This window comes from Ranitomeya variabilis, chromosome 2 (assembly GCF_051348905.1).
Source record: "Ranitomeya variabilis isolate aRanVar5 chromosome 2, aRanVar5.hap1, whole genome shotgun sequence".
NCBI lineage: Eukaryota > Metazoa > Chordata > Amphibia > Anura > Dendrobatidae > Ranitomeya > Ranitomeya variabilis.
This window is the reverse complement of record NC_135233.1, coordinates 1,111,325,631-1,111,348,902: the sequence shown is the minus strand read 5'-3', so window position 1 is coordinate 1,111,348,902 and position 23,272 is coordinate 1,111,325,631. Positions and strand designations below refer to the sequence as shown.

At 52.0% G+C, this 23,272-nt stretch overlaps 1 protein-coding gene across 1 annotated transcript in view; it reads left to right on the top strand.

Annotated features, from left to right (window-relative positions):
- The window catches only part of SNX17 (sorting nexin 17), a 78,043-nt gene extending 54,978 nt beyond the window's left edge, over nucleotides 1-23,065 (top strand). The window contains exons 14-16 of the mRNA XM_077291991.1: nucleotides 17,110-17,184; nucleotides 17,291-17,332; nucleotides 22,179-23,065. Coding sequence (XP_077148106.1) covers nucleotides 17,110-17,184; nucleotides 17,291-17,332; nucleotides 22,179-22,298 — 237 coding nt within the window. The 3' untranslated portion in view covers nucleotides 22,299-23,065. The remainder of the gene's footprint in view (nucleotides 1-17,109; nucleotides 17,185-17,290; nucleotides 17,333-22,178) is intronic.
- The last annotated feature ends 207 nt before the right edge of the window (nucleotides 23,066-23,272 follow it).

The following is a 23,272-nucleotide window of genomic DNA, read 5'->3' as shown; positions in this document are numbered from 1 at the left end:
TGTGTCCTGGTGGTCCTGTGATTAGTACTGGACGTGCTCAGTGTAGGGATAAGCAGTGCTGCCCCAGATGCAGAGTTACTGCCGGTCTGTTCCCTGGTGGTCCTGTGACTAGTACTGGTCGTGCTCAGTGTAGGGATAAGCCGTGCTGCTCTAGATGCAGAGTTGCTGCCGGTCTGTGTCCTGGTGGTCCTGTGACTAGTACTGGACGTGCTCAGTGTAGGGATAAGCAGTGCTGCTCTAGATGCAGAGTTACTGCCGGTCTGTGTCCTGGTGGTCCTGTGATTAGTACTGGATGTGCTCAGTGTAGGGATAAGCAGTGCTGCTCTAGATGCAGAGTTACTGCCGGTCTGTTCCCTGGTGGTCCTGTGATTAGTACTGGACGTGCTCAGTGTAGGGATAAGCAGTGCTGCCCGAGATGCAGAGTTACTGCCGGTCTGTGTCCTGGTGGTCCTGTGATTAGTACTGGTCGTGCTCAGTGTAGGGATAAGCAGTGCTGCTCTAGATGCAGAGTTACTGCCGGTCTGTTCCCTGGTGGTCCTGTGACTAGTACTGGTCGTGCTCAGTGTAGGGATAAGCAGTGCTGCTCTAGATGCAGAGTTACTGCCGGTCTGTGTCCTGGTGGTCCTGTGATTAGTACTGGACGTGCTCAGTGTAGGGATAAGCAGTGCTGCCCCAGATGCAGAGTTACTGCCGGTCTGTTCCCTGGTGGTCCTGTGACTAGTACTGGACGTGCTCAGTGTAGGGATAAGCAGTGCTGCTCCAGATGCAGAGTTACTGCCGGTCTGTGTCCTGGTGGTCCTGTGACTAGTACTGGACGTGCTCAGTGTAGGGATAAGCAGTGCTGCTCTAGATGCAGAGTTACTGCCGGTCTGTGTCCTGGTGGTCCTGTGACTAGTACTGGTCATGCTCAGTGTAGGGATAAGCAGTGCTGCTCTAGATGCAGAGTTACTGCCGGTCTGTTCCCTGGTGGTCCTGTGACTAGTACTGGACGTGCTCAGTGTAGGGATAAGCCGTCATGCCCCAGATGCAGAGTTACTGCCGGTCTGTGTCCTGGTGGTCCTGTGATTAGTACTGGACGTGCTCAGTGTAGGGATAAGCCGTGCTGCTCTAGATGCAGAGTTACTGCCGGTCTGTTCCCTGGTGGTCCTGTGATTAGTACTGGACGTGCTCAGTGTAGGGATAAGCCGTGCTGCCCCAGATGCAGAGTTCCTGCCGGTCTGTTCCCTGGTGGTCCTGTGATTAGTACTGGACGTGCTCAGTGTAGAGATAAGCAGTGCTGCCCCAGATGCAGAGTTACTGCCGGTCTGTGTCCTGGTGGTCCTGTGACTAGTACTGGACGTGCTCAGTGTAGGGATAAGCAGTGCTGCTCTAGATGCAGAGTTACTGCCGGTCTGTTCCCTGGTGGTCCTGTGATTAGTACTGGACGTGCTCAGTGTAGAGATAAGCAGTGCTGCTCTAGATGCAGAGTTACTGCAGGTCTGTTCCCTGGTGGTCCTGTGATTAGTACTGGACGTGCTCAGTGTAGGGATAAGCAGTGCTGCCCCAGATGCAGAGTTGCTGCCGGTCTGTGTCCTGGTGGTCCTGTGACTAGTACTGGTCGTGCTCAGTGTAGGGATAAGCAGTGCTGCCCCAGATGCAGAGTTACTGCCGGTCTGTGTCCTGGTGGTCCTGTGACTAGTACTGGTCGTGCTCAGTGTAGGGATAAGCAGTGCTGCCCCAGATGCAGAGTTACTGCCGGTCTGTTCCCTGGTGGTCCTGTGACTAGTACTGGTCATGCTCAGTGTAGGGATAAGCCGTGCTGCTCCAGATGCAGAGTTACTGCCGGTCTGTTCCCTGGTGGTCCTGTGACTAGTACTGGTCATGCTCAGTGTAGGGATAAGCCGTGCTGCTCTAGATGCAGAGTTACTGCCGGTCTGTTCCCTGGTGGTCCTGTGATTAGTACTGGACGTGCTCAGTGTAGGGATAAGCCGTGCTGCCCCAGATGCAGAGTTCCTGCCGGTCTGTTCCCTGGTGGTCCTGTGATTAGTACTGGACGTGCTCAGTGTAGAGATAAGCAGTGCTGCCCCAGATGCAGAGTTACTGCCGGTCTGTGTCCTGGTGGTCCTGTGACTAGTACTGGACGTGCTCAGTGTAGGGATAAGCAGTGCTGCTCTAGATGCAGAGTTACTGCCGGTCTGTTCCCTGGTGGTCCTGTGATTAGTACTGGACGTGCTCAGTGTAGAGATAAGCAGTGCTGCTCTAGATGCAGAGTTACTGCAGGTCTGTTCCCTGGTGGTCCTGTGATTAGTACTGGACGTGCTCAGTGTAGGGATAAGCAGTGCTGCCCCAGATGCAGAGTTGCTGCCGGTCTGTGTCCTGGTGGTCCTGTGACTAGTACTGGTCGTGCTCAGTGTAGGGATAAGCAGTGCTGCCCCAGATGCAGAGTTACTGCCGGTCTGTGTCCTGGTGGTCCTGTGACTAGTACTGGTCGTGCTCAGTGTAGGGATAAGCAGTGCTGCCCCAGATGCAGAGTTACTGCCGGTCTGTGTCCTGGTGGTCCTGTGATTAGTACTGGTCGTGCTCAGTGTAGGGATAAGCCGTGCTGCTCCAGATGCAGAGTTACTGCCGGTCTGTGTCCTGGTGGTCCTGTGATTAGTACTGGACGTGCTCAGTGTAGAGATAAGCAGTGCTGCTCTAGATGCAGAGTTACTGCCGGTCTGTGTCCTGGTGGTCCTGTGACTAGTACTGGACGTGCTCAGTGTAGGGATAAGCAGTGCTGCTCTAGATGCAGAGTTACTGCCGGTCTGTGTCCTGGTGGTCCTGTGATTAGTACTGGACATGCTCAGTGTAGGGATAAGCCGTGCTGCTCTAGATGCAGAGTTACTGCCGGTCTGTGTCCTGGTGGTCCTGTGATTAGTACTGGACGTGCTCAGTGTAGGGATAAGCCGTCATGCCCCAGATGCAGAGTTACTGCCGGTCTGTGTCCTGGTGGTCCTGTGACTAGTACTGGACGTGCTCAGTGTAGGGATAAGCAGTGCTGCCCCAGATGCAGAGTTACTGCCGGTCTGTGTCCTGGTGGTCCTGTGATTAGTACTGGACGTGCTCAGTGTAGGGATAAGCAGTGCTGCCCCAGATGCAGAGTTACTGCCGGTCTGTTCCCTGGTGGTCCTGTGACTAGTACTGGACGTGCTCAGTGTAGGGATAAGCCGTGCTGCCCCAGATGCAGAGTTACTGCCGGTCTGTTCCCTGGTGGCCCTGTGACTAGTACTGGTCGTGCTCAGTGTAGGGATAAGCAGTGCTGCTCTAGAGGCAGAGTTACTGCCGGTCTGTTCCCTGGTGGTCCTGTGATTAGTACTGGACGTGCTCAGTGTAGGGATAAGCAGTGCTGCTCTAGATGCAGAGTTACTGCCGGTCTGTGTCCTGGTGGTCCTGTGATTAGTACTGGACGTGCTCAGTGTAGGGATAAGCAGTGCTGCTCTAGATGCAGAGTTCCTGCCGGTCTGTTCCCTGGTGGTCCTGTGATTAGTACTGGACGTGCTCAGTGTAGGGATAAGCAGTGCTGCTCTAGATGCAGAGTTACTGCCGGTCTGTGTCCTGGTGGTCCTGTGACTAGTACTGGACGTGCTCAGTGTAGGGATAAGCAGTGCTGCCCCAGATGCAGAGTTACTGCCGGTCTGTGTCCTGGTGGTCCTGTGACTAGTACTGGTCGTGCTCAGTGTAGGGATAAGCAGTGCTGCTCCAGATGCAGAGTTACTGCCGGTCTGTGTCCTGGTGGTCCTGTGACTAGTACTGGTCGTGCTCAGTGTAGGGATAAGCAGTGCTGCTCTAGATGCAGAGTTACTGCCGGTCTGTGTCCTGGTGGTCCTGTGATTAGTACTGGACGTGCTCAGTGTAGGGATAAGCAGTGCTGCTCCAGATGCAGAGTTACTGCCGGTCTGTGTCCTGGTGGTCCTGTGACTAGTACTGGTCGTGCTCAGTGTAGGGATAAGCAGTGCTGCTCTAGATGCAGAGTTACTGCCGGTCTGTGTCCTGGTGGTCCTGTGACTAGTACTGGACGTGCTCAGTGTAGGGATAAGCAGTGCTGCTCTAGATGCAGAGTTACTGCCGGTCTGTTCCCTGGTGGTCCTGTGACTAGTACTGGACGTGCTCAGTGTAGGGATAAGCAGTGCTGCTCTAGATGCAGAGTTACTGCCGGTCTGTGTCCTGGTGGTCCTGTGACTAGTACTGGTCGTGCTCAGTGTAGGGATAAGCAGTGCTGCTCCAGATGCAGAGTTACTGCCGGTCTGTGTCCTGGTGGTCCTGTGACTAGTACTGGTCGTGCTCAGTGTAGGGATAAGCAGTGCTGCTCTAGATGCAGAGTTACTGCCGGTCTGTGTCCTGGTGGTCCTGTGACTAGTACTGGACGTGCTCAGTGTAGGGATAAGCAGTGCTGCTCTAGATGCAGAGTTACTGCCGGTCTGTGTCCTGGTGGTCCTGTGACTAGTACTGGTCGTGCTCAGTGTAGGGATAAGCAGTGCTGCTCCAGATGCAGAGTTACTGCCGGTCTGTGTCCTGGTGGTCCTGTGACTAGTACTGGTCGTGCTCAGTGTAGGGATAAGCAGTGCTGCTCTAGATGCAGAGTTACTGCCGGTCTGTTCCCTGGTGGTCCTGTGACTAGTACTGGACGTGCTCAGTGTAGGGATAAGCAGTGCTGCCCCAGATGCAGAGTTACTGCCGGTCTGTTCCCTGGTGGTCCTGTGACTAGTACTGGACGTGCTCAGTGTAGGGATAAGCAGTGCTGCCCCAGATGCAGAGTTACTGCCGGTCTGTTCCCTGGTGGTCCTGTGATTAGTACTGGTCGTGCTCAGTGTAGGGATAAGCAGTGCTGCTCTAGATGCAGAGTTACTGCCGGTCTGTTCCCTGGTGGTCCTGTGATTAGTACTGGACGTGCTCAGTGTAGGGATAAGCAGTGCTGCTCTAGATGCAGAGTTACTGCCGGTCTGTGTCCTGGTGGTCCTGTGACTAGTACTGGTCGTGCTCAGTGTAGGGATAAGCAGTGCTGCTCTAGATGCAGAGTTACTGCCGGTCTGTTCCCTGGTGGTCCTGTGACTAGTACTGGTCGTGCTCAGTGTAGGGATAAGCAGTGCTGCCCCAGATGCAGAGTTACTGCCGGTCTGTGTCCTGGTGGTCCTGTGACTAGTACTGGACGTGCTCAGTGTAGGGATAAGCCGTCATGCCCCAGATGCAGAGTTACTGCCGGTCTGTTCCCTGGTGGTCCTGTGACTAGTACTGGACGTGCTCAGTGTAGGGATAAGCAGTGCTGCCCCAGATGCAGAGTTACTGCCGGTCTGTTCCCTGGTGGTCCTGTGATTAGTACTGGACGTGCTCAGTGTAGGGATAAGCCGTCATGCCCCAGATGCAGAGTTACTGCCGGTCTGTTCCCTGGTGGTCCTGTGACTAGTACTGGTCGTGCTCAGTGTAGGGATAAGCAGTGCTGCCCCAGATGCAGAGTTACTGCCGGTCTGTTCCCTGGTGGTCCTGTGATTAGTACTGGACGTGCTCAGTGTAGGGATAAGCCGTCATGCCCCAGATGCAGAGTTGCTGCCGGTCTGTGTCCTGGTGGTCCTGTGATTAGTACTGGACGTGCTCAGTGTAGGGATAAGCAGTGCTGCCCCAGATGCAGAGTTACTGCCGGTCTGTTCCCTGGTGGTCCTGTGACTAGTACTGGACGTGCTCAGTGTAGGGATAAGCAGTGCTGCCCCAGATGCAGAGTTACTGCCGGTCTGTTCCCTGGTGGTCCTGTGACTAGTACTGGACGTGCTCAGTGTAGGGATAAGCAGTGCTGCCCCAGATGCAGAGTTACTGCCGGTCTGTTCCCTGGTGGTCCTGTGACTAGTACTGGACGTGCTCAGTGTAGGGATAAGCAGTGCTGCCCCAGATGCAGAGTTACTGCCGGTCTGTTCCCTGGTGGTCCTGTGACTAGTACTGGTCGTGCTCAGTGTAGGGATAAGCAGTGCTGCTCTAGATGCAGAGTTACTGCCGGTCTGTTCCCTGGTGGTCCTGTGACTAGTACTGGTCGTGCTCAGTGTAGGGATAAGCAGTGCTGCTCCAGATGCAGAGTTACTGCCGGTCTGTGTCCTGGTGGTCCTGTGATTAGTACTGGACGTGCTCAGTGTAGGGATAAGCAGTGCTGCCCCAGATGCAGAGTTACTGCCGGTCTGTTCCCTGGTGGTCCTGTGATTAGTACTGGACGTGCTCAGTGTAGGGATAAGCAGTGCTGCCCCAGATGCAGAGTTACTGCCGGTCTGTTCCCTGGTGGTCCTGTGATTAGTACTGGACGTGCTCAGTGTAGGGATAAGCCGTCATGCCCCAGATGCAGAGTTACTGCCGGTCTGTTCCCTGGTGGTCCTGTGACTAGTACTGGACGTGCTCAGTGTAGGGATTTGCAGTGCTGCTCCAGATGCAGAGTTACTGCCGGTCTGTTCCCTGGTGGTCCTGTGATTAGTACTGGACGTGCTCAGTGTAGGGATAAGCAGTGCTGCTCTAGATGCAGAGTTACTGCCGGTCTGTGTCCTGGTGGTCCTGTGATTAGTACTGGACGTGCTCAGTGTAGGGATAAGCAGTGCTGCCCCAGATGCAGAGTTACTGCCGGTCTGTTCCCTGGTGGTCCTGTGACTAGTACTGGACGTGCTCAGTGTAGAGATAAGCAGTGCTGCTCTAGATGCAGAGTTCCTGCCGGTCTGTGTCCTGGTGGTCCTGTGACTAGTACTGGATGTGCTCAGTGTAGGGATAAGCAGTGCTGCCCCAGATGCAGAGTTACTGCCGGTCTGTTCCCTGGTGGTCCTGTGATTAGTACTGGACGTGCTCAGTGTAGGGATAAGCAGTGCTGCCCCAGATGCAGAGTTACTGCAGGTCTGTGTCCTGGTGGTCCTGTGACTAGTACTGGACGTGCTCAGTGTAGGGATAAGCCGTCATGCCCCAGATGCAGAGTTACTGCCGGTCTGTTCCCTGGTGGTCCTGTGACTAGTACTGGACGTGCTCAGTGTAGGGATTTGCAGTGCTGCTCCAGATGCAGAGTTACTGCCGGTCTGTTCCCTGGTGGTCCTGTGATTAGTACTGGATGTGCTCAGTGTAGGGATAAGCAGTGCTGCCCCAGATGCAGAGTTTCTGCCGGTCTGTTCCCTGGTGGTCCTGTGACTAGTACTGGTCGTGCTCAGTGTAGGGATAAGCCGTGCTGCTCTAGATGCAGAGTTCCTGCCGGTCTGTGTCCTGGTGGTCCTGTGACTAGTACTGGACGTGCTCAGTGTAGGGATAAGCAGTGCTGCTCTAGATGCAGAGTTACTGCCGGTCTGTGTCCTGGTGGTCCTGTGATTAGTACTGGATGTGCTCAGTGTAGGGATAAGCAGTGCTGCTCTAGATGCAGAGTTACTGCCGGTCTGTTCCCTGGTGGTCCTGTGATTAGTACTGGACGTGCTCAGTGTAGGGATAAGCAGTGCTGCCCGAGATGCAGAGTTACTGCCGGTCTGTGTCCTGGTGGTCCTGTGATTAGTACTGGTCGTGCTCAGTGTAGGGATAAGCAGTGCTGCTCTAGATGCAGAGTTACTGCCGGTCTGTTCCCTGGTGGTCCTGTGACTAGTACTGGACGTGCTCAGTGTAGGGATAAGCCGTCATGCCCCAGATGCAGAGTTACTGCCGGTCTGTGTCCTGGTGGTCCTGTGATTAGTACTGGACGTGCTCAGTGTAGGGATAAGCCGTGCTGCTCTAGATGCAGAGTTACTGCCGGTCTGTTCCCTGGTGGTCCTGTGATTAGTACTGGACGTGCTCAGTGTAGGGATAAGCCGTGCTGCCCCAGATGCAGAGTTCCTGCCGGTCTGTTCCCTGGTGGTCCTGTGATTAGTACTGGACGTGCTCAGTGTAGAGATAAGCAGTGCTGCCCCAGATGCAGAGTTACTGCCGGTCTGTGTCCTGGTGGTCCTGTGACTAGTACTGGACGTGCTCAGTGTAGGGATAAGCAGTGCTGCTCTAGATGCAGAGTTACTGCCGGTCTGTTCCCTGGTGGTCCTGTGACTAGTACTGGACGTGCTCAGTGTAGGGATAAGCAGTGCTGCTCTAGATGCAGAGTTACTGCCGGTCTGTTCCCTGGTGGTCCTGTGATTAGTACTGGACGTGCTCAGTGTAGGGATTTGCAGTGCTGCTCTAGATGCAGAGTTACTGCAGGTCTGTTCCCTGGTGGTCCTGTGATTAGTACTGGACGTGCTCAGTGTAGAGATAAGCAGTGCTGCTCTAGATGCAGAGTTACTGCCGGTCTGTGTCCTGGTGGTCCTGTGACTAGTACTGGACGTGCTCAGTGTAGGGATAAGCAGTGCTGCCCCAGATGCAGAGTTACTGCCGGTCTGTGTCCTGGTGGTCCTGTGACTAGTACTGGACGTGCTCAGTGTAGGGATAAGCAGTGCTGCCCCAGATGCAGAGTTACTGCCGGTCTGTGTCCTGGTGGTCCTGTGACTAGTACTGGACGTGCTCAGTGTAGGGATAAGCCGTGCTGCCCCAGATGCAGAGTTACTGCCGGTCTGTTCCCTGGTGGTCCTGTGACTAGTACTGGACGTGCTCAGTGTAGGGATAAGCAGTGCTGCTCTAGATGCAGAGTTACTGCCGGTCTGTTCCCTGGTGGCCCTGTGACTAGTACTGGACGTGCTCAGTGTAGAGATAAGCAGTGCTGCTCTAGATGCAGAGTTACTGCCGGTCTGTTCCCTGGTGGTCCTGTGATTAGTACTGGACGTGCTCAGTGTAGGGATAAGCCGTGCTGCCCCAGATGCAGAGTTACTGCCGGTCTGTTCCCTGGTGGTCCTGTGACTAGTACTGGACGTGCTCAGTGTAGGGATAAGCAGTGCTGCTCTAGATGCAGAGTTACTGCCGGTCTGTGTCCTGGTGGTCCTGTGACTAGTACTGGACGTGCTCAGTGTAGGGATATGCAGTGCTGCCCCAGATGCAGAGTTACTGCCGGTCTGTGTCCTGGTGGTCCTGTGACTAGTACTGGTCGTGCTCAGTGTAGGGATAAGCAGTGCTGCTCCAGATGCAGAGTTACTGCCGGTCTGTGTCCTGGTGGTCCTGTGACTAGTACTGGTCGTGCTCAGTGTAGAGATAAGCAGTGCTGCTCCAGATGCAGAGTTACTGCCGGTCTGTTCCCTGGTGGTCCTGTGACTAGTACTGGACGTGCTCAGTGTAGGGATAAGCAGTGCTGCTCTAGATGCAGAGTTACTGCCGGTCTGTTCCCTGGTGGTCCTGTGACTAGTACTGGTCGTGCTCAGTGTAGGGATAAGCAGTGCTGCTCTAGATGCAGAGTTACTGCCGGTCTGTTCCCTGGTGGTCCTGTGACTAGTACTGGTCGTGCTCAGTGTAGGGATAAGCAGTGCTGCCCCAGATGCAGAGTTACTGCCGGTCTGTGTCCTGGTGGTCCTGTGACTAGTACTGGACGTGCTCAGTGTAGGGATAAGCCGTCATGCCCCAGATGCAGAGTTACTGCCGGTCTGTTCCCTGGTGGTCCTGTGACTAGTACTGGACGTGCTCAGTGTAGGGATAAGCAGTGCTGCCCCAGATGCAGAGTTACTGCCGGTCTGTTCCCTGGTGGTCCTGTGATTAGTACTGGACGTGCTCAGTGTAGGGATAAGCCGTCATGCCCCAGATGCAGAGTTACTGCCGGTCTGTTCCCTGGTGGTCCTGTGACTAGTACTGGTCGTGCTCAGTGTAGGGATAAGCAGTGCTGCCCCAGATGCAGAGTTACTGCCGGTCTGTTCCCTGGTGGTCCTGTGACTAGTACTGGACGTGCTCAGTGTAGGGATAAGCAGTGCTGCCCCAGATGCAGAGTTACTGCCGGTCTGATCCCTGGTGGTCCTGTGACTAGTACTGGACGTGCTCAGTGTAGGGATAAGCAGTGCTGCCCCAGATGCAGAGTTACTGCCGGTCTGTTCCCTGGTGGTCCTGTGACTAGTACTGGACGTGCTCAGTGTAGGGATAAGCAGTGCTGCCCCAGATGCAGAGTTACTGCCGGTCTGTTCCCTGGTGGTCCTGTGACTAGTACTGGTCGTGCTCAGTGTAGGGATAAGCAGTGCTGCTCTAGATGCAGAGTTACTGCCGGTCTGTTCCCTGGTGGTCCTGTGACTAGTACTGGTCGTGCTCAGTGTAGGGATAAGCAGTGCTGCTCCAGATGCAGAGTTACTGCCGGTCTGTGTCCTGGTGTTCCTGTGATTAGTACTGGACGTGCTCAGTGTAGGGATAAGCAGTGCTGCTCTAGATGCAGAGTTACTGCCGGTCTGTTCCCTGGTGGTCCTGTGATTAGTACTGGACGTGCTCAGTGTAGGGATAAGCCGTGCTGCCCCAGATGCAGAGTTACTGTCGGTCTGTGTCCTGGTGGTCCTGTGACTAGTACTGGACGTGCTCAGTGTAGAGATAAGCAGTGCTGCTCTAGATGCAGAGTTACTGCCGGTCTGTTCCCTGGTGGTCCTGTGATTAGTACTGGACGTGCTCAGTGTAGGGATAAGCAGTGCTGCCCCAGATGCAGAGTTACTGCCGGTCTGTTCCCTGGTGGTCCTGTGACTAGTACTGGACGTGCTCAGTGTAGGGATTTGCAGTGCTGCTCCAGATGCAGAGTTACTGCCGGTCTGTTCCCTGGTGGTCCTGTGATTAGTACTGGATGTGCTCAGTGTAGGGATAAGCAGTGCTGCTCTAGATGCAGAGTTACTGCCGGTCTGTGTCCTGGTGGTCCTGTGATTAGTACTGGACGTGCTCAGTGTAGGGATAAGCAGTGCTGCCCCAGATGCAGAGTTACTGCCGGTCTGTTCCCTGGTGGTCCTGTGACTAGTACTGGACGTGCTCAGTGTAGAGATAAGCAGTGCTGCTCTAGATGCAGAGTTCCTGCCGGTCTGTGTCCTGGTGGTCCTGTGACTAGTACTGGATGTGCTCAGTGTAGGGATAAGCAGTGCTGCCCCAGATGCAGAGTTACTGCCGGTCTGTTCCCTGGTGGTCCTGTGATTAGTACTGGACGTGCTCAGTGTAGGGATAAGCAGTGCTGCCCCAGATGCAGAGTTACTGCAGGTCTGTGTCCTGGTGGTCCTGTGACTAGTACTGGACGTGCTCAGTGTAGGGATAAGCCGTCATGCCCCAGATGCAGAGTTACTGCCGGTCTGTTCCCTGGTGGTCCTGTGACTAGTACTGGACGTGCTCAGTGTAGGGATTTGCAGTGCTGCTCCAGATGCAGAGTTACTGCCGGTCTGTTCCCTGGTGGTCCTGTGATTAGTACTGGATGTGCTCAGTGTAGGGATAAGCAGTGCTGCCCCAGATGCAGAGTTACTGCCGGTCTGTTCCCTGGTGGTCCTGTGACTAGTACTGGTCGTGCTCAGTGTAGGGATAAGCCGTGCTGCTCTAGATGCAGAGTTCCTGCCGGTCTGTGTCCTGGTGGTCCTGTGACTAGTACTGGACGTGCTCAGTGTAGGGATAAGCAGTGCTGCTCTAGATGCAGAGTTACTGCCGGTCTGTGTCCTGGTGGTCCTGTGATTAGTACTGGATGTGCTCAGTGTAGGGATAAGCAGTGCTGCTCTAGATGCAGAGTTACTGCCGGTCTGTTCCCTGGTGGTCCTGTGATTAGTACTGGACGTGCTCAGTGTAGGGATAAGCAGTGCTGCCCGAGATGCAGAGTTACTGCCGGTCTGTGTCCTGGTGGTCCTGTGATTAGTACTGGTCGTGCTCAGTGTAGGGATAAGCAGTGCTGCTCTAGATGCAGAGTTACTGCCGGTCTGTTCCCTGGTGGTCCTGTGACTAGTACTGGACGTGCTCAGTGTAGGGATAAGCCGTCATGCCCCAGATGCAGAGTTACTGCCGGTCTGTGTCCTGGTGGTCCTGTGATTAGTACTGGACGTGCTCAGTGTAGGGATAAGCCGTGCTGCCCCAGATGCAGAGTTCCTGCCGGTCTGTTCCCTGGTGGTCCTGTGACTAGTACTGGACGTGCTCAGTGTAGGGATAAGCAGTGCTGCTCTAGATGCAGAGTTACTGCCGGTCTGTTCCCTGGTGGTCCTGTGATTAGTACTGGACGTGCTCAGTGTAGGGATAAGCAGTGCTGCCCCAGATGCAGAGTTACTGCCGGTCTGTTCCCTGGTGGTCCTGTGATTAGTACTGGACGTGCTCAGTGTAGGGATAAGCAGTGCTGCTCTAGATGCAGAGTTACTGCCGGTCTGTTCCCTGGTGGTCCTGTGACTAGTACTGGACGTGCTCAGTGTAGGGATAAGCAGTGCTGCTCTAGATGCAGAGTTACTGCCGGTCTGTGTCCTGGTGGTCCTGTGATTAGTACTGGACATGCTCAGTGTAGGGATAAGCCGTGCTGCTCTAGATGCAGAGTTACTGCCGGTCTGTTCCCTGGTGGTCCTGTGATTAGTACTGGACGTGCTCAGTGTAGGGATAAGCCGTGCTGCCCCAGATGCAGAGTTCCTGCCGGTCTGTTCCCTGGTGGTCCTGTGATTAGTACTGGACGTGCTCAGTGTAGAGATAAGCAGTGCTGCCCCAGATGCAGAGTTACTGCCGGTCTGTGTCCTGGTGGTCCTGTGACTAGTACTGGACGTGCTCAGTGTAGGGATAAGCAGTGCTGCTCTAGATGCAGAGTTACTGCCGGTCTGTTCCCTGGTGGTCCTGTGACTAGTACTGGACGTGCTCAGTGTAGGGATAAGCAGTGCTGCTCTAGATGCAGAGTTACTGCAGGTCTGTTCCCTGGTGGTCCTGTGATTAGTACTGGACGTGCTCAGTGTAGAGATAAGCAGTGCTGCTCTAGATGCAGAGTTACTGCCGGTCTGTGTCCTGGTGGTCCTGTGATTAGTACTGGATGTGCTCAGTGTAGGGATAAGCAGTGCTGCTCTAGATGCAGAGTTACTGCCGGTCTGTTCCCTGGTGGTCCTGTGATTAGTACTGGACGTGCTCAGTGTAGGGATAAGCAGTGCTGCCCGAGATGCAGAGTTACTGCCGGTCTGTGTCCTGGTGGTCCTGTGATTAGTACTGGTCGTGCTCAGTGTAGGGATAAGCAGTGCTGCTCTAGATGCAGAGTTACTGCCGGTCTGTTCCCTGGTGGTCCTGTGACTAGTACTGGACGTGCTCAGTGTAGGGATAAGCCGTCATGCCCCAGATGCAGAGTTACTGCCGGTCTGTGTCCTGGTGGTCCTGTGACTAGTACTGGACGTGCTCAGTGTAGGGATAAGCAGTGCTGCTCTAGATGCAGAGTTACTGCCGGTCTGTTCCCTGGTGGTCCTGTGATTAGTACTGGACGTGCTCAGTGTAGGGATAAGCCGTGCTGCTCTAGATGCAGAGTTACTGCCGGTCTGTTCCCTGGTGGTCCTGTGATTAGTACTGGACGTGCTCAGTGTAGGGATAAGCCGTGCTGCCCCAGATGTAGAGTTCCTGCCGGTCTGTTCCCTGGTGGTCCTGTGATTAGTACTGGACGTGCTCAGTGTAGAGATAAGCAGTGCTGCCCCAGATGCAGAGTTACTGCCGGTCTGTGTCCTGGTGGTCCTGTGACTAGTACTGGACGTGCTCAGTGTAGGGATAAGCAGTGCTGCTCTAGATGCAGAGTTACTGCCGGTCTGTGTCCTGGTGGTCCTGTGACTAGTACTGGTCGTGCTCAGTGTAGGGATAAGCAGTGCTGCCCCAGATGCAGAGTTACTGCCGGTCTGTGTCCTGGTGGTCCTGTGATTAGTACTGGACGTGCTCAGTGTAGGGATAAGCAGTGCTGCCCCAGATGCAGAGTTCCTGCCGGTCTGTGTCCTGGTGGTCCTGTGACTAGTACTGGACGTGCTCAGTGTAGGGATAAGCAGTGCTGCCCCAGATGCAGAGTTACTGCCGGTCTGTTCCCTGGTGGTCCTGTGATTAGTACTGGTCGTGCTCAGTGTAGGGATAAGCAGTGCTGCCCCAGATGCAGAGTTCCTGCCGGTCTGTGTCCTGGTGGTCCTGTGACTAGTACTGGACGTGCTCAGTGTAGGGATAAGCAGTGCTGCTCTAGATGCAGAGTTACTGCCGGTCTGTGTCCTGGTGGTCCTGTGATTAGTACTGGACGTGCTCAGTGTAGGGATAAGCAGTGCTGCTCTAGATGCAGAGTTACTGCCGGTCTGTGTCCTGGTGGTCCTGTGATTAGTACTGGACGTGCTCAGTGTAGGGATAAGCAGTGCTGCCCCAGATGCAGAGTTACTGCCGGTCTGTGTCCTGGTGGTCCTGTGACTAGTACTGGTCGTGCTCAGTGTAGGGATAAGCAGTGCTGCCCCAGATGCAGAGTTACTGCCGGTCTGTTCCCTGGTGGTCCTGTGACTAGTACTGGACGTGCTCAGTGTAGGGATAAGCAGTGCTGCTCTAGATGCAGAGTTACTGCCGGTCTGTGTCCTGGTGGTCCTGTGACTAGTACTGGTCGTGCTCAGTGTAGGGATAAGCAGTGCTGCCCCAGATGCAGAGTTACTGCAGGTCTGTTCCCTGGTGGTCCTGTGACTAGTACTGGACGTGCTCAGTGTAGGGATAAGCAGTGCTGCTCTAGATGCAGAGTTACTGCAGGTCTGTTCCCTGGTGGTCCTGTGACTAGTACTGGACGTGCTCAGTGTAGGGATAAGCAGTGCTGCCCCAGATGCAGAGTTACTGCCGGTCTGTGTCCTGGTGGTCCTGTGATTAGTACTGGACGTGCTCAGTGTAGGGATAAGCAGTGCTGCTCTAGATGCAGAGTTACTGCCGGTCTGTGTCCTGGTGGTCCTGTGATTAGTACTGGACGTGCTCAGTGTAGGGATAAGCAGTGCTGCTCTAGATGCAGAGTTACTGCCGGTCTGTGTCCTGGTGGTCCTGTGATTAGTACTGGACGTGCTCAGTGTAGGGATAAGCAGTGCTGCTCCAGATGCAGAGTTACTGCCGGTCTGTGTCCTGGTGGTCCTGTGATTAGTACTGGACGTGCTCAGTGTAGGGATAAGCAGTGCTGCTCTAGAGGCAGAGTTACTGCCGGTCTGTTCCCTGGTGGTCCTGTGATTAGTACTGGACGTGCTCAGTGTAGGGATAAGCAGTGCTGCTCTAGATGCAGAGTTACTGCCGGTCTGTGTCCTGGTGGTCCTGTGATTAGTACTGGACGTGCTCAGTGTAGGGATAAGCCGTGCTGCTCTAGATGCAGAGCAGGATTGCTGGCTGCTGTGTGCGGTGGTCCTGTGATTAGTACTGGACGTGCTCAGTGTAGGGATAAGCAGTGCTGCCCCAGATGCAGAGTTCCTGCCGGTCTGTTCCCTGGTGGTCCTGTGACTAGTACTGGACGTGCTCAGTGTAGGGATAAGCAGTGCTGCTCCAGATGCAGAGTTACTGCCGGTCTGTGTCCTGGTGGTCCTGTGATTAGTACTGGACGTGCTCAGTGTAGGGATAAGCAGTGCTGCCCCAGATGCAGAGTTACTGCCGGTCTGTGTCCTGGTGGTCCTGTGACTAGTACTGGACGTGCTCAGTGTAGGGATAAGCAGTGCTGCCCCAGATGCAGAGTTCCTGCCGGTCTGTTCCCTGGTGGTCCTGTGACTAGTACTGGACGTGCTCAGTGTAGGGATAAGCAGTGCTGCTCTAGAGGCAGAGTTACTGCCGGTCTGTTCCCTGGTGGTCCTGTGACTAGTACTGGACGTGCTCAGTGTAGGGATAAGCAGTGCTGCCCCAGATGCAGAGTTACTGCCGGTCTGTGTCCTGGTGGTCCTGTGATTAGTACTGGACGTGCTCAGTGTAGAGATATGCAGTGCTGCTCTAGATGCAGAGTTACTGCCGGTCTGTTCCCTGGTGGTCCTGTGACTAGTACTGGACGTGCTCAGTGTAGGGATAAGCAGTGCTGCCCCAGATGCAGAGTTGCTGCCGGTCTGTGTCCTGGTGGTCCTGTGACTAGTACTGGACGTGCTCAGTGTAGGGATAAGCAGTGCTGCTCTAGATGCAGAGTTACTGCCGGTCTGTGTCCTGGTGGTCCTGTGACTAGTACTGGACGTGCTCAGTGTAGGGATAAGCAGTGCTGCCCCAGATGCAGAGTTGCTGCCGGTCTGTGTCCTGGTGGTCCTGTGACTAGTACTGGACGTGCTCAGTGTAGGGATAAGCAGTGCTGCCCCAGATGCAGAGTTGCTGCCGGTCTGTGTCCTGGTGGTCCTGTGACTAGTACTGGACGTGCTCAGTGTAGGGATAAGCAGTGCTGCTCTAGAGGCAGAGTTACTGCCGGTCTGTGTCCTGGTGGTACTGTGACTAGTACTGGACGTGCTCAGTGTAGGGATAAGCAGTGCTGCCCCAGATGCAGAGTTGCTGCCGGTCTGTGTCCTGGTGGTCCTGTGACTAGTACTGGACGTGCTCAGTGTAGGGATATGCAGTGCTGCCCCAGATGCAGAGCAGGATTGCTGGCTGCTGTGTGCGGTGGTGACGATTGTGCTGTGCGGCAGCCGTGTCTCCGTGCTCCTGCTCTGCATCTGCTGGGACCGCCCAGTCTGTGTACAGCTCTGTGTCTGCTGAGGTCCCGCAGGCGCCAGCTCCATAATCCGCAGGCAGGAGCTGGAGCAAATGAGAACTATATTGCCAACCCCAAGATGGCGGCCCCTATAACCTATGATTCCCTCATTGACGTCATTATTCTTCGAGTGGTGATTTATCTCCAGTTTCTTTAGTGTCCTTACTGTAGTATACCACAGTACGTGTGGAGGTGATGGGTCCTATGTAATCCCAAATATAACCCAATGTGGGGTAAAGCTGCCGCAGGATTAACACCAGAGCTGGATTGTTCATATTAACCTTCTTTTATATGAAGCACTCAAATCCTGGACGACCAGGAGACCCAAGGTCCCAAAATGTCGAGCTCAGGACCTTCACATGAGGATAAAACCAGAGCTCTGGGTAGATAAAGGATGATGGAGAGCTCCTAGTATCCCGTGGAGCCATCCGTGGGATAAGCTCGTGTTACACAGGGAACACTGCAGTAATGACGTTAGGTCTACCCTTGTTGGATGAAATCTGTACAATATAACAAGGCTCCCTTGGATGGAGTCATGGCGGTCATGTTATGCAAGTTTCTTTCCATGTCTTGTTGATACCTTATCTTGTATGTACCAGTCTGTCTTGGGGTTGGATTCTCTAAACTATACCTCTACCTTTTCACAGATGTCACGGAAAAGACCGTCCTGTTTGGTGCGGCGGTCTGACAGTCAACAGGCCATAAAATCTCCACCAGTTTTGGTAAGAACCAAGTTTCCACATCTTCGTTACTTAGTGATCATGCAGTCTCCTCCCTCAGCTACTCAATCTTCATCACGACCTGAACCCTTTCTTTCTGTGTCCGCAGGACTCTCCAGATGGAAGCAGGGAACCCATCGTCAAGCTGTCAGTAAGTGTTAACAGCCCGGCCTCTTCAGGACATTCCTATATGTCCTGTCCTGCATTGGGTTCCAAGTCATTGTTTGCCACATTTCCTTGACGTAAGCAGGAAGGTCAGGAGAGCCCTCACTATGAGGAGTGGTCATCCATGAGCTGTTGTGGCCTTTCTCCCACATGAACGGTCTACTCTCTTCTAGCCCATTCACCGGTTGGGGCAATGTTTGATTCCTGGATGTTCTCCTCGTGTTTGTGATGTTCCCACAGAGTATACTCGGCCATGTTTTATTCCTCATGTTCTCATCGTATACCGTGAGGAAAATAAGTATACACTGTGTTCCAAATTATTATGTAAATCATATTTCCTCCTATTTTCTGTAAATTACCTATCTGAATTGCAGTCATTGTTATTTTCCAGTCATCTACTATTCTAGTATAATTGCAATGTTTTGGAACAAACTGCCTATGAAAACAGGATCTTTTTAAAACAAATAAACACTTAAAATGCATGTTCCAAATTATTATGCACAGCAGAGTTTTCAACCTTTTTTATTTTATTTTGAACAAAAAAATGGCCAATTGTGAAGTTATAAGCATTATCAGCTTATTACAAAATGAAATCAAACAGTTATCAAGTGAAACCTTTATTCTAGGTGATGTTACATTTGCACATAGGACCCCTTGTTGGAAAGAAGCTTCTGAACTCTCTCGTCCATTGCATTTGTCAGTGTTTGGATGGTTTCTGCTCCAATTGTTTTGCATGTGGACAGAATACCCTCCCAGAGCTGTTGCTTAGATGTGACCTGCCTCCCGCCATCATAGACACTCCTTTTGATGATGCTCCAGAGGTTCTCAATGGGGTTGAGGTCAGGGGAAGATGGTGGCCACACCATAAGTTTGTCCTCTTTTATGCCCATAGCAGCCAGAGATGCAGATGTGTTTTTTGCAGCATGAGACGGTGCATTATCGTGCATGAAAATGATCTTGCTGCGGAAAGCACGGTTCTTCCTCTTGAACCATGGCAGGAAGTGTTGTTTAAGAAACTCCACGTAGATTATGGAGTTCATCTTTACCCCTTCAGGGATCATAAAGGGGCCGACAATCTCTCTCCCCATGATTCCAGCCCAAAACATTACTCCACCTCCTCCTTGTTGGCGCCTTAGCCGTGTTTTCATGGGGTGTACATCCTCCACTTCATCCATCTGGACCATCGAGCGTTGCACGGCACTCATCGGTGAACACAACAGTTTGGAAGTCAGTCTTCATGTATCGTTTGGCCCACTGGAGCCATTTCTGCTTGTGTGCAGTGGATAGAGGTGGTTGACAGGATGGCTTACGCACAGCTGCAAACCTCTGAAGGACCCTGCATCTTGTTGTTCTGGGGACGTTGGAGGCACCAGCAGCTTCAAAAACTTGTCTGGTGCTATGACAAGGCATTTTTGCAGCTGCTCTTTTAACCTTACGCAATTGCCTGTTGGAAAGAGTCCTCAATTTTTCCTTATCAGCACGCACACGTGTGCGCTGGGAATCAGCTACATACTTCTTGATTGTGCGATGATCACGATGAATTGTCTTGGCAATGTTGATTGTAGTCATGCCTTGACCTAAATACTCCACAATTTGTTGCTTCTCAGCAGCCGACACATCCTTTTTCTTTCCCATTTTGGCAAAAAATGTAGGCTGCTTAATAATGTGGAACAGCCTTCTTAAGTAGTCTTGCCTTTATTTGGACACACCGGCCAAACTAATGTGCACAGGTCTCTGCAATTGCTTTCAGTGATGTAAAGAGCCCTGACACACATCACCAGCAATGAGCTTAAATGACAAACAAAAAAATTCTAACCTTATCACTCCTAAACTCTTTGTGCATAATAATTTGGAACACAGTGTATACAGGTAACGAGATCAGAGGTGCAATTAATACAGGTAATGAGTGCACAGTAGGAGGCTTCTTACAGAAAAACTAACAGGTCTGTGAGAGTCAGAATTCTTACCGGTTGGTCGGTGATCAAATACTTATTTCATGCAATAAAATGCAAATTAATTATGTAAAAATCCTACAATGTGATTTTCTGGATTTTATCTTTAGATTCTGTCTCTCACAGTTGAAGTGCATCTACGATAACAATTACAGACCTCTCCATTCTTTGTAGGTGGAAATCTTGCAAAATCGGAAGTGTATCAAATACTTAATTTCCCCACTGTATGTGATGTTCCGCAGAGGAAACTCAGTCATGTTTTATTCCTCGTGTTCTCCTCATATATGTGATGTTCCCACACAGTAAGCTCAGCCATGTTTTCTTCCTGGGTGTTCTCCTCGTGGATGTGATGTTCCTGCAGAGTAGGCTCGGATGTGCTATATTCCTGGATGTTCTCGTGTTTGTGAGCGTAAGCTCAGCCGTGTATAATTCCTTGTGTATGTGATATTCCCGTAGAGTAGGCTCAGCCATGTTTTATTCCTAGGTGTTCTAGTGGATGTGATGTTCTCGTAGAATAGGCTCGGCCATGTTTAATTCCCAGGTGTTCTAGTGGATGTGATGTTCTCGTAGAGTAGGCTCAGTCATATTTTATTCCCAGGTGCTCTCCTCGTGGATGTGATGTTCTCGTAGAGTAGGTTCGGACATATTTTATTCCCAGGTGTTCTCCTAGTGGATGTGATCTTGCCGTAGAGTAGGCTCGGCCATGTTTTAATCCTGGGTGTTCTCGTATATGTATGTAATTTTTGCGCAGCCTAAGCTCAGACATGTTTTATTTCCGGATGATCCTCTTGTGAATGTGATGTTCCCACAGAGTAGATTCGGCTGTGTTTTATTCTTCGTGGATGTGAGGTTCCCACAGAGTAGGCTCGGCCATGTTTTATTCCTTGCTGTTTTCGTCATAGTTGTGATGTTTCCACATAGTAGGCTCAGCCATATTTTATTCCCAGCTGTTCTCCTAGTGGATGTGATGTTCCTGTAGAGTAGGCTTGGCCATGTTTTATTCCCAGCTGTTCTCCTGGATGTGATGTTCCTGCAGAGTAGACTCGGCCATGTTTTATTCCCAGCTGTTCTCCTCGTAGATGTGATGTTCCGGTAGAGTAGGCTCGGCTGTCTTTTATTTCCAAGTGGTCTCCTAATGGATGTGATGTTCCCGTAGAATAGGCTCGGCCATGTTTTATTCCCGGCTGTTCTCCTTGTGGATGTGATGTTGCCGTAGAGTAGGATCAGCCATGTTTTATTCCCAGCTGTTTTCCTCGTGGATGTGATGTTCCGGTAGAGTAGGCTCGGCCGTGTTTTATTCCCAAGTGGTCTCCTAATGGATGTGATGTTCCCATAGAATAGGCTCGGCAATGTTTTGTTCCCAGCTGTTCTCTTAAAGGATGACATGTTCTCGTAGAGTAGGTTCGGCCATGTTTTATTCCCAGGTGTTCTCCTAGTGGATGTGATGTTCCCGTATAGTAGGCTCGGCCATGTTTTAATCCTGGGTGTTCTCGTATATGTAATTTTTCCGCAGCGTAAGCTCAGCCATGTTTTATTCCCGGGTGTTCCCCTTGTGAATATGATGTTCCCACAGAGTAGATTCGGCCTCGTGGATGTGAGGTTCCCGCAGAGTAGGCTTGGCCATGTTTTATTCCTGGCTGTTTTCCTCATACTTGTGATGTTCCCACATAGTAGGCTCAGCCATGTTTTATTCCCAGCCGTTCTCCTAATGGATGTGATGTTCCCATAGAGTAGGATCAGCCATGTTTTATTCCCAGCTGTTCTCCTCGTTGATGTGATGTTCCGGTAGAGTAGGCGCTGCCGTCTTTTATTCCCAAGTGGTCTCCTAATGGATGTGATGTTCCCGTAGAATAGGCTTAGTCATGTTTTATTCCCGGCTGTTCTCCTCGTGGATGTGATGTTCCCATAGAGTAGGCTCGGACATGTGTTACTCCTAGGTGATTTCCTAATGGATGTGATGTTCCAGCAAGGTAGACTCGGCCATGTTTGATTCCTGACTGTTTTCCTCATGAATGTGATGTTCCCGTAGAGTAGACTCGGCCGTGATTCTTTGTGGATGTGGTGTTCCCTCAGAGTAGGCTCAGCAATGTTTTATTCCCGGCTGTTCTCCTCTTGGATGTGATGTTCCCACAGCGTAGGCTCGGTCATGTTTTATTCCCAGCTGTTCTCCTAGTGGATGTGATGTTCCCGTAGAGTAGGCTTGGCCTTGTTTTATTCCCAGCTGTTCTCCTAGTGGATGTGATGTTCCCGTAGAGTAGGCTCGGCCTTGTTTTATTCCCAGCTGTTCTCCTAGTGGATGTGATGTTCCCATAGAGTAGGCTTGGCCATGTCTTATTACCGGCTGCTCTCCTGGTGGATGTTATGTTCCAGTAGAGTAGGCTCAGCCATGTTTTACTCCCAGCTGTTCGCCTCGCGGATGTGATGTTCCTGCAGAGTAGACTCGGCCATGATTTATTCTTCATGGATGTGGTGTTCCCTCAGAGTAGGCTTGGCCATGATTTATTCTCAGCTGTATTCCTCGTGGATATGATGTTCCCGCAGAGTAGACTCGGACGTGATTTGTTCTTTGTGGATGTGGTGTTCCCTCATAGTAGGCTCAGCCATGTTTTATTCCCTGCTGTTCTCCTCGTGGATGAGAAGTTCCCACAGAGTAGGCTCGGCCATGTTTTAGTCCCAGGTGTTTTCTTCGTGGATGTAATGTTACTGCAGAGTAGACTTGGCCGCGATTTATTATTCTTTGTGGATGTGGTGTTCCCTCAGAGTAGGCTTGGCCATGTTTCATTCCCGGCTGTTCTCCTCATGTATGTGATGTACCTGCAGAGTAGGCTTGGCCATGTTTTATTTCTGGGTGTTTACCATGTGTTTGTGATATTTCCACAGAGTAAGCTCAGTTCTGTTGGACTTAAAGGAATCAGCAACTCGAGCTCCAACAATGATGTCAGCGCTGAGGACTTCCATGGAAATTACGCCTTTGAGGGCATTGGTGATGATGACTTGTGAATGTCTCCGTCCAGGAGTTGCCTTTATTGAGACATTTGCCTCCATCGTGATTGTCAGCGAGGTCAAGGCTTCATCTCAGACAAGGGACACTGGAGATGTGCTCTCCACCAGCAGAATATGAGAGGGAGCTCTACTGCGCTGGAGCCCTCACTACAGACACTAATACTCATATGTAGCGCTCAGCTTGCACTTATAATTCAGAAATTTGCACAGATGGGGTCAAACCCCAATATTTCCAATGAATTTAACCCTTTACCTGCTAGCTGTGCTGCTCAGTGAGTGAATGTTGGATTAGCAATATTCCATATATAACATCAGGACCATAAGGGTTAATATTTATAGCTATACGCTCTCATCTCTTATGTAATCTTACTTCACAGTCATGGTGCCAAAATTCTGACCAAATAAACTTAAGAGTCAGCAGAAGCTGGATCTGCAGAGTGCGTGCCAATCCCATGATGTGTCATAAGCTTCTTTATGCCAGTTGCAGACGCCGTCGCATTGTATGATGGCTCCAGCCACGTGACAGGATATTGACCATATGTACAGAATGTAGAATGTGAGGGTGGCATGTTCTGCGTCACGTGTGCCGGTGCATGTGTCGCCTCTTGAGCCCCGTCTTAGGATTAGCTGACCGTGTATATATACTGCTGATTTGGTGAGGAGTAGATGCCTCTCACATGATCAGATGCTTGTACTTTGCCGTTTACATATTGAGCCGATCGATTATCTTCCAATAATAAATTACTTGTTTACATTAAAGCTTCACGGCGTCTCCTGGTGTCAACCCTGCGCGTCAGTCACTCACCGCCGCCCGCACCTACACCATCTGCTGGATGCAAAGATGGTTCCTGCCGCTGGAATCACCTGCCCAGAGAAGTACGCATCCTCTGCTCTGAATTCACATGGGTTCTTGTTCTGCATTCAATCTGATGTGTGAAAAACAAAGTGCGGCTTATCCGACCAGGGCAGAA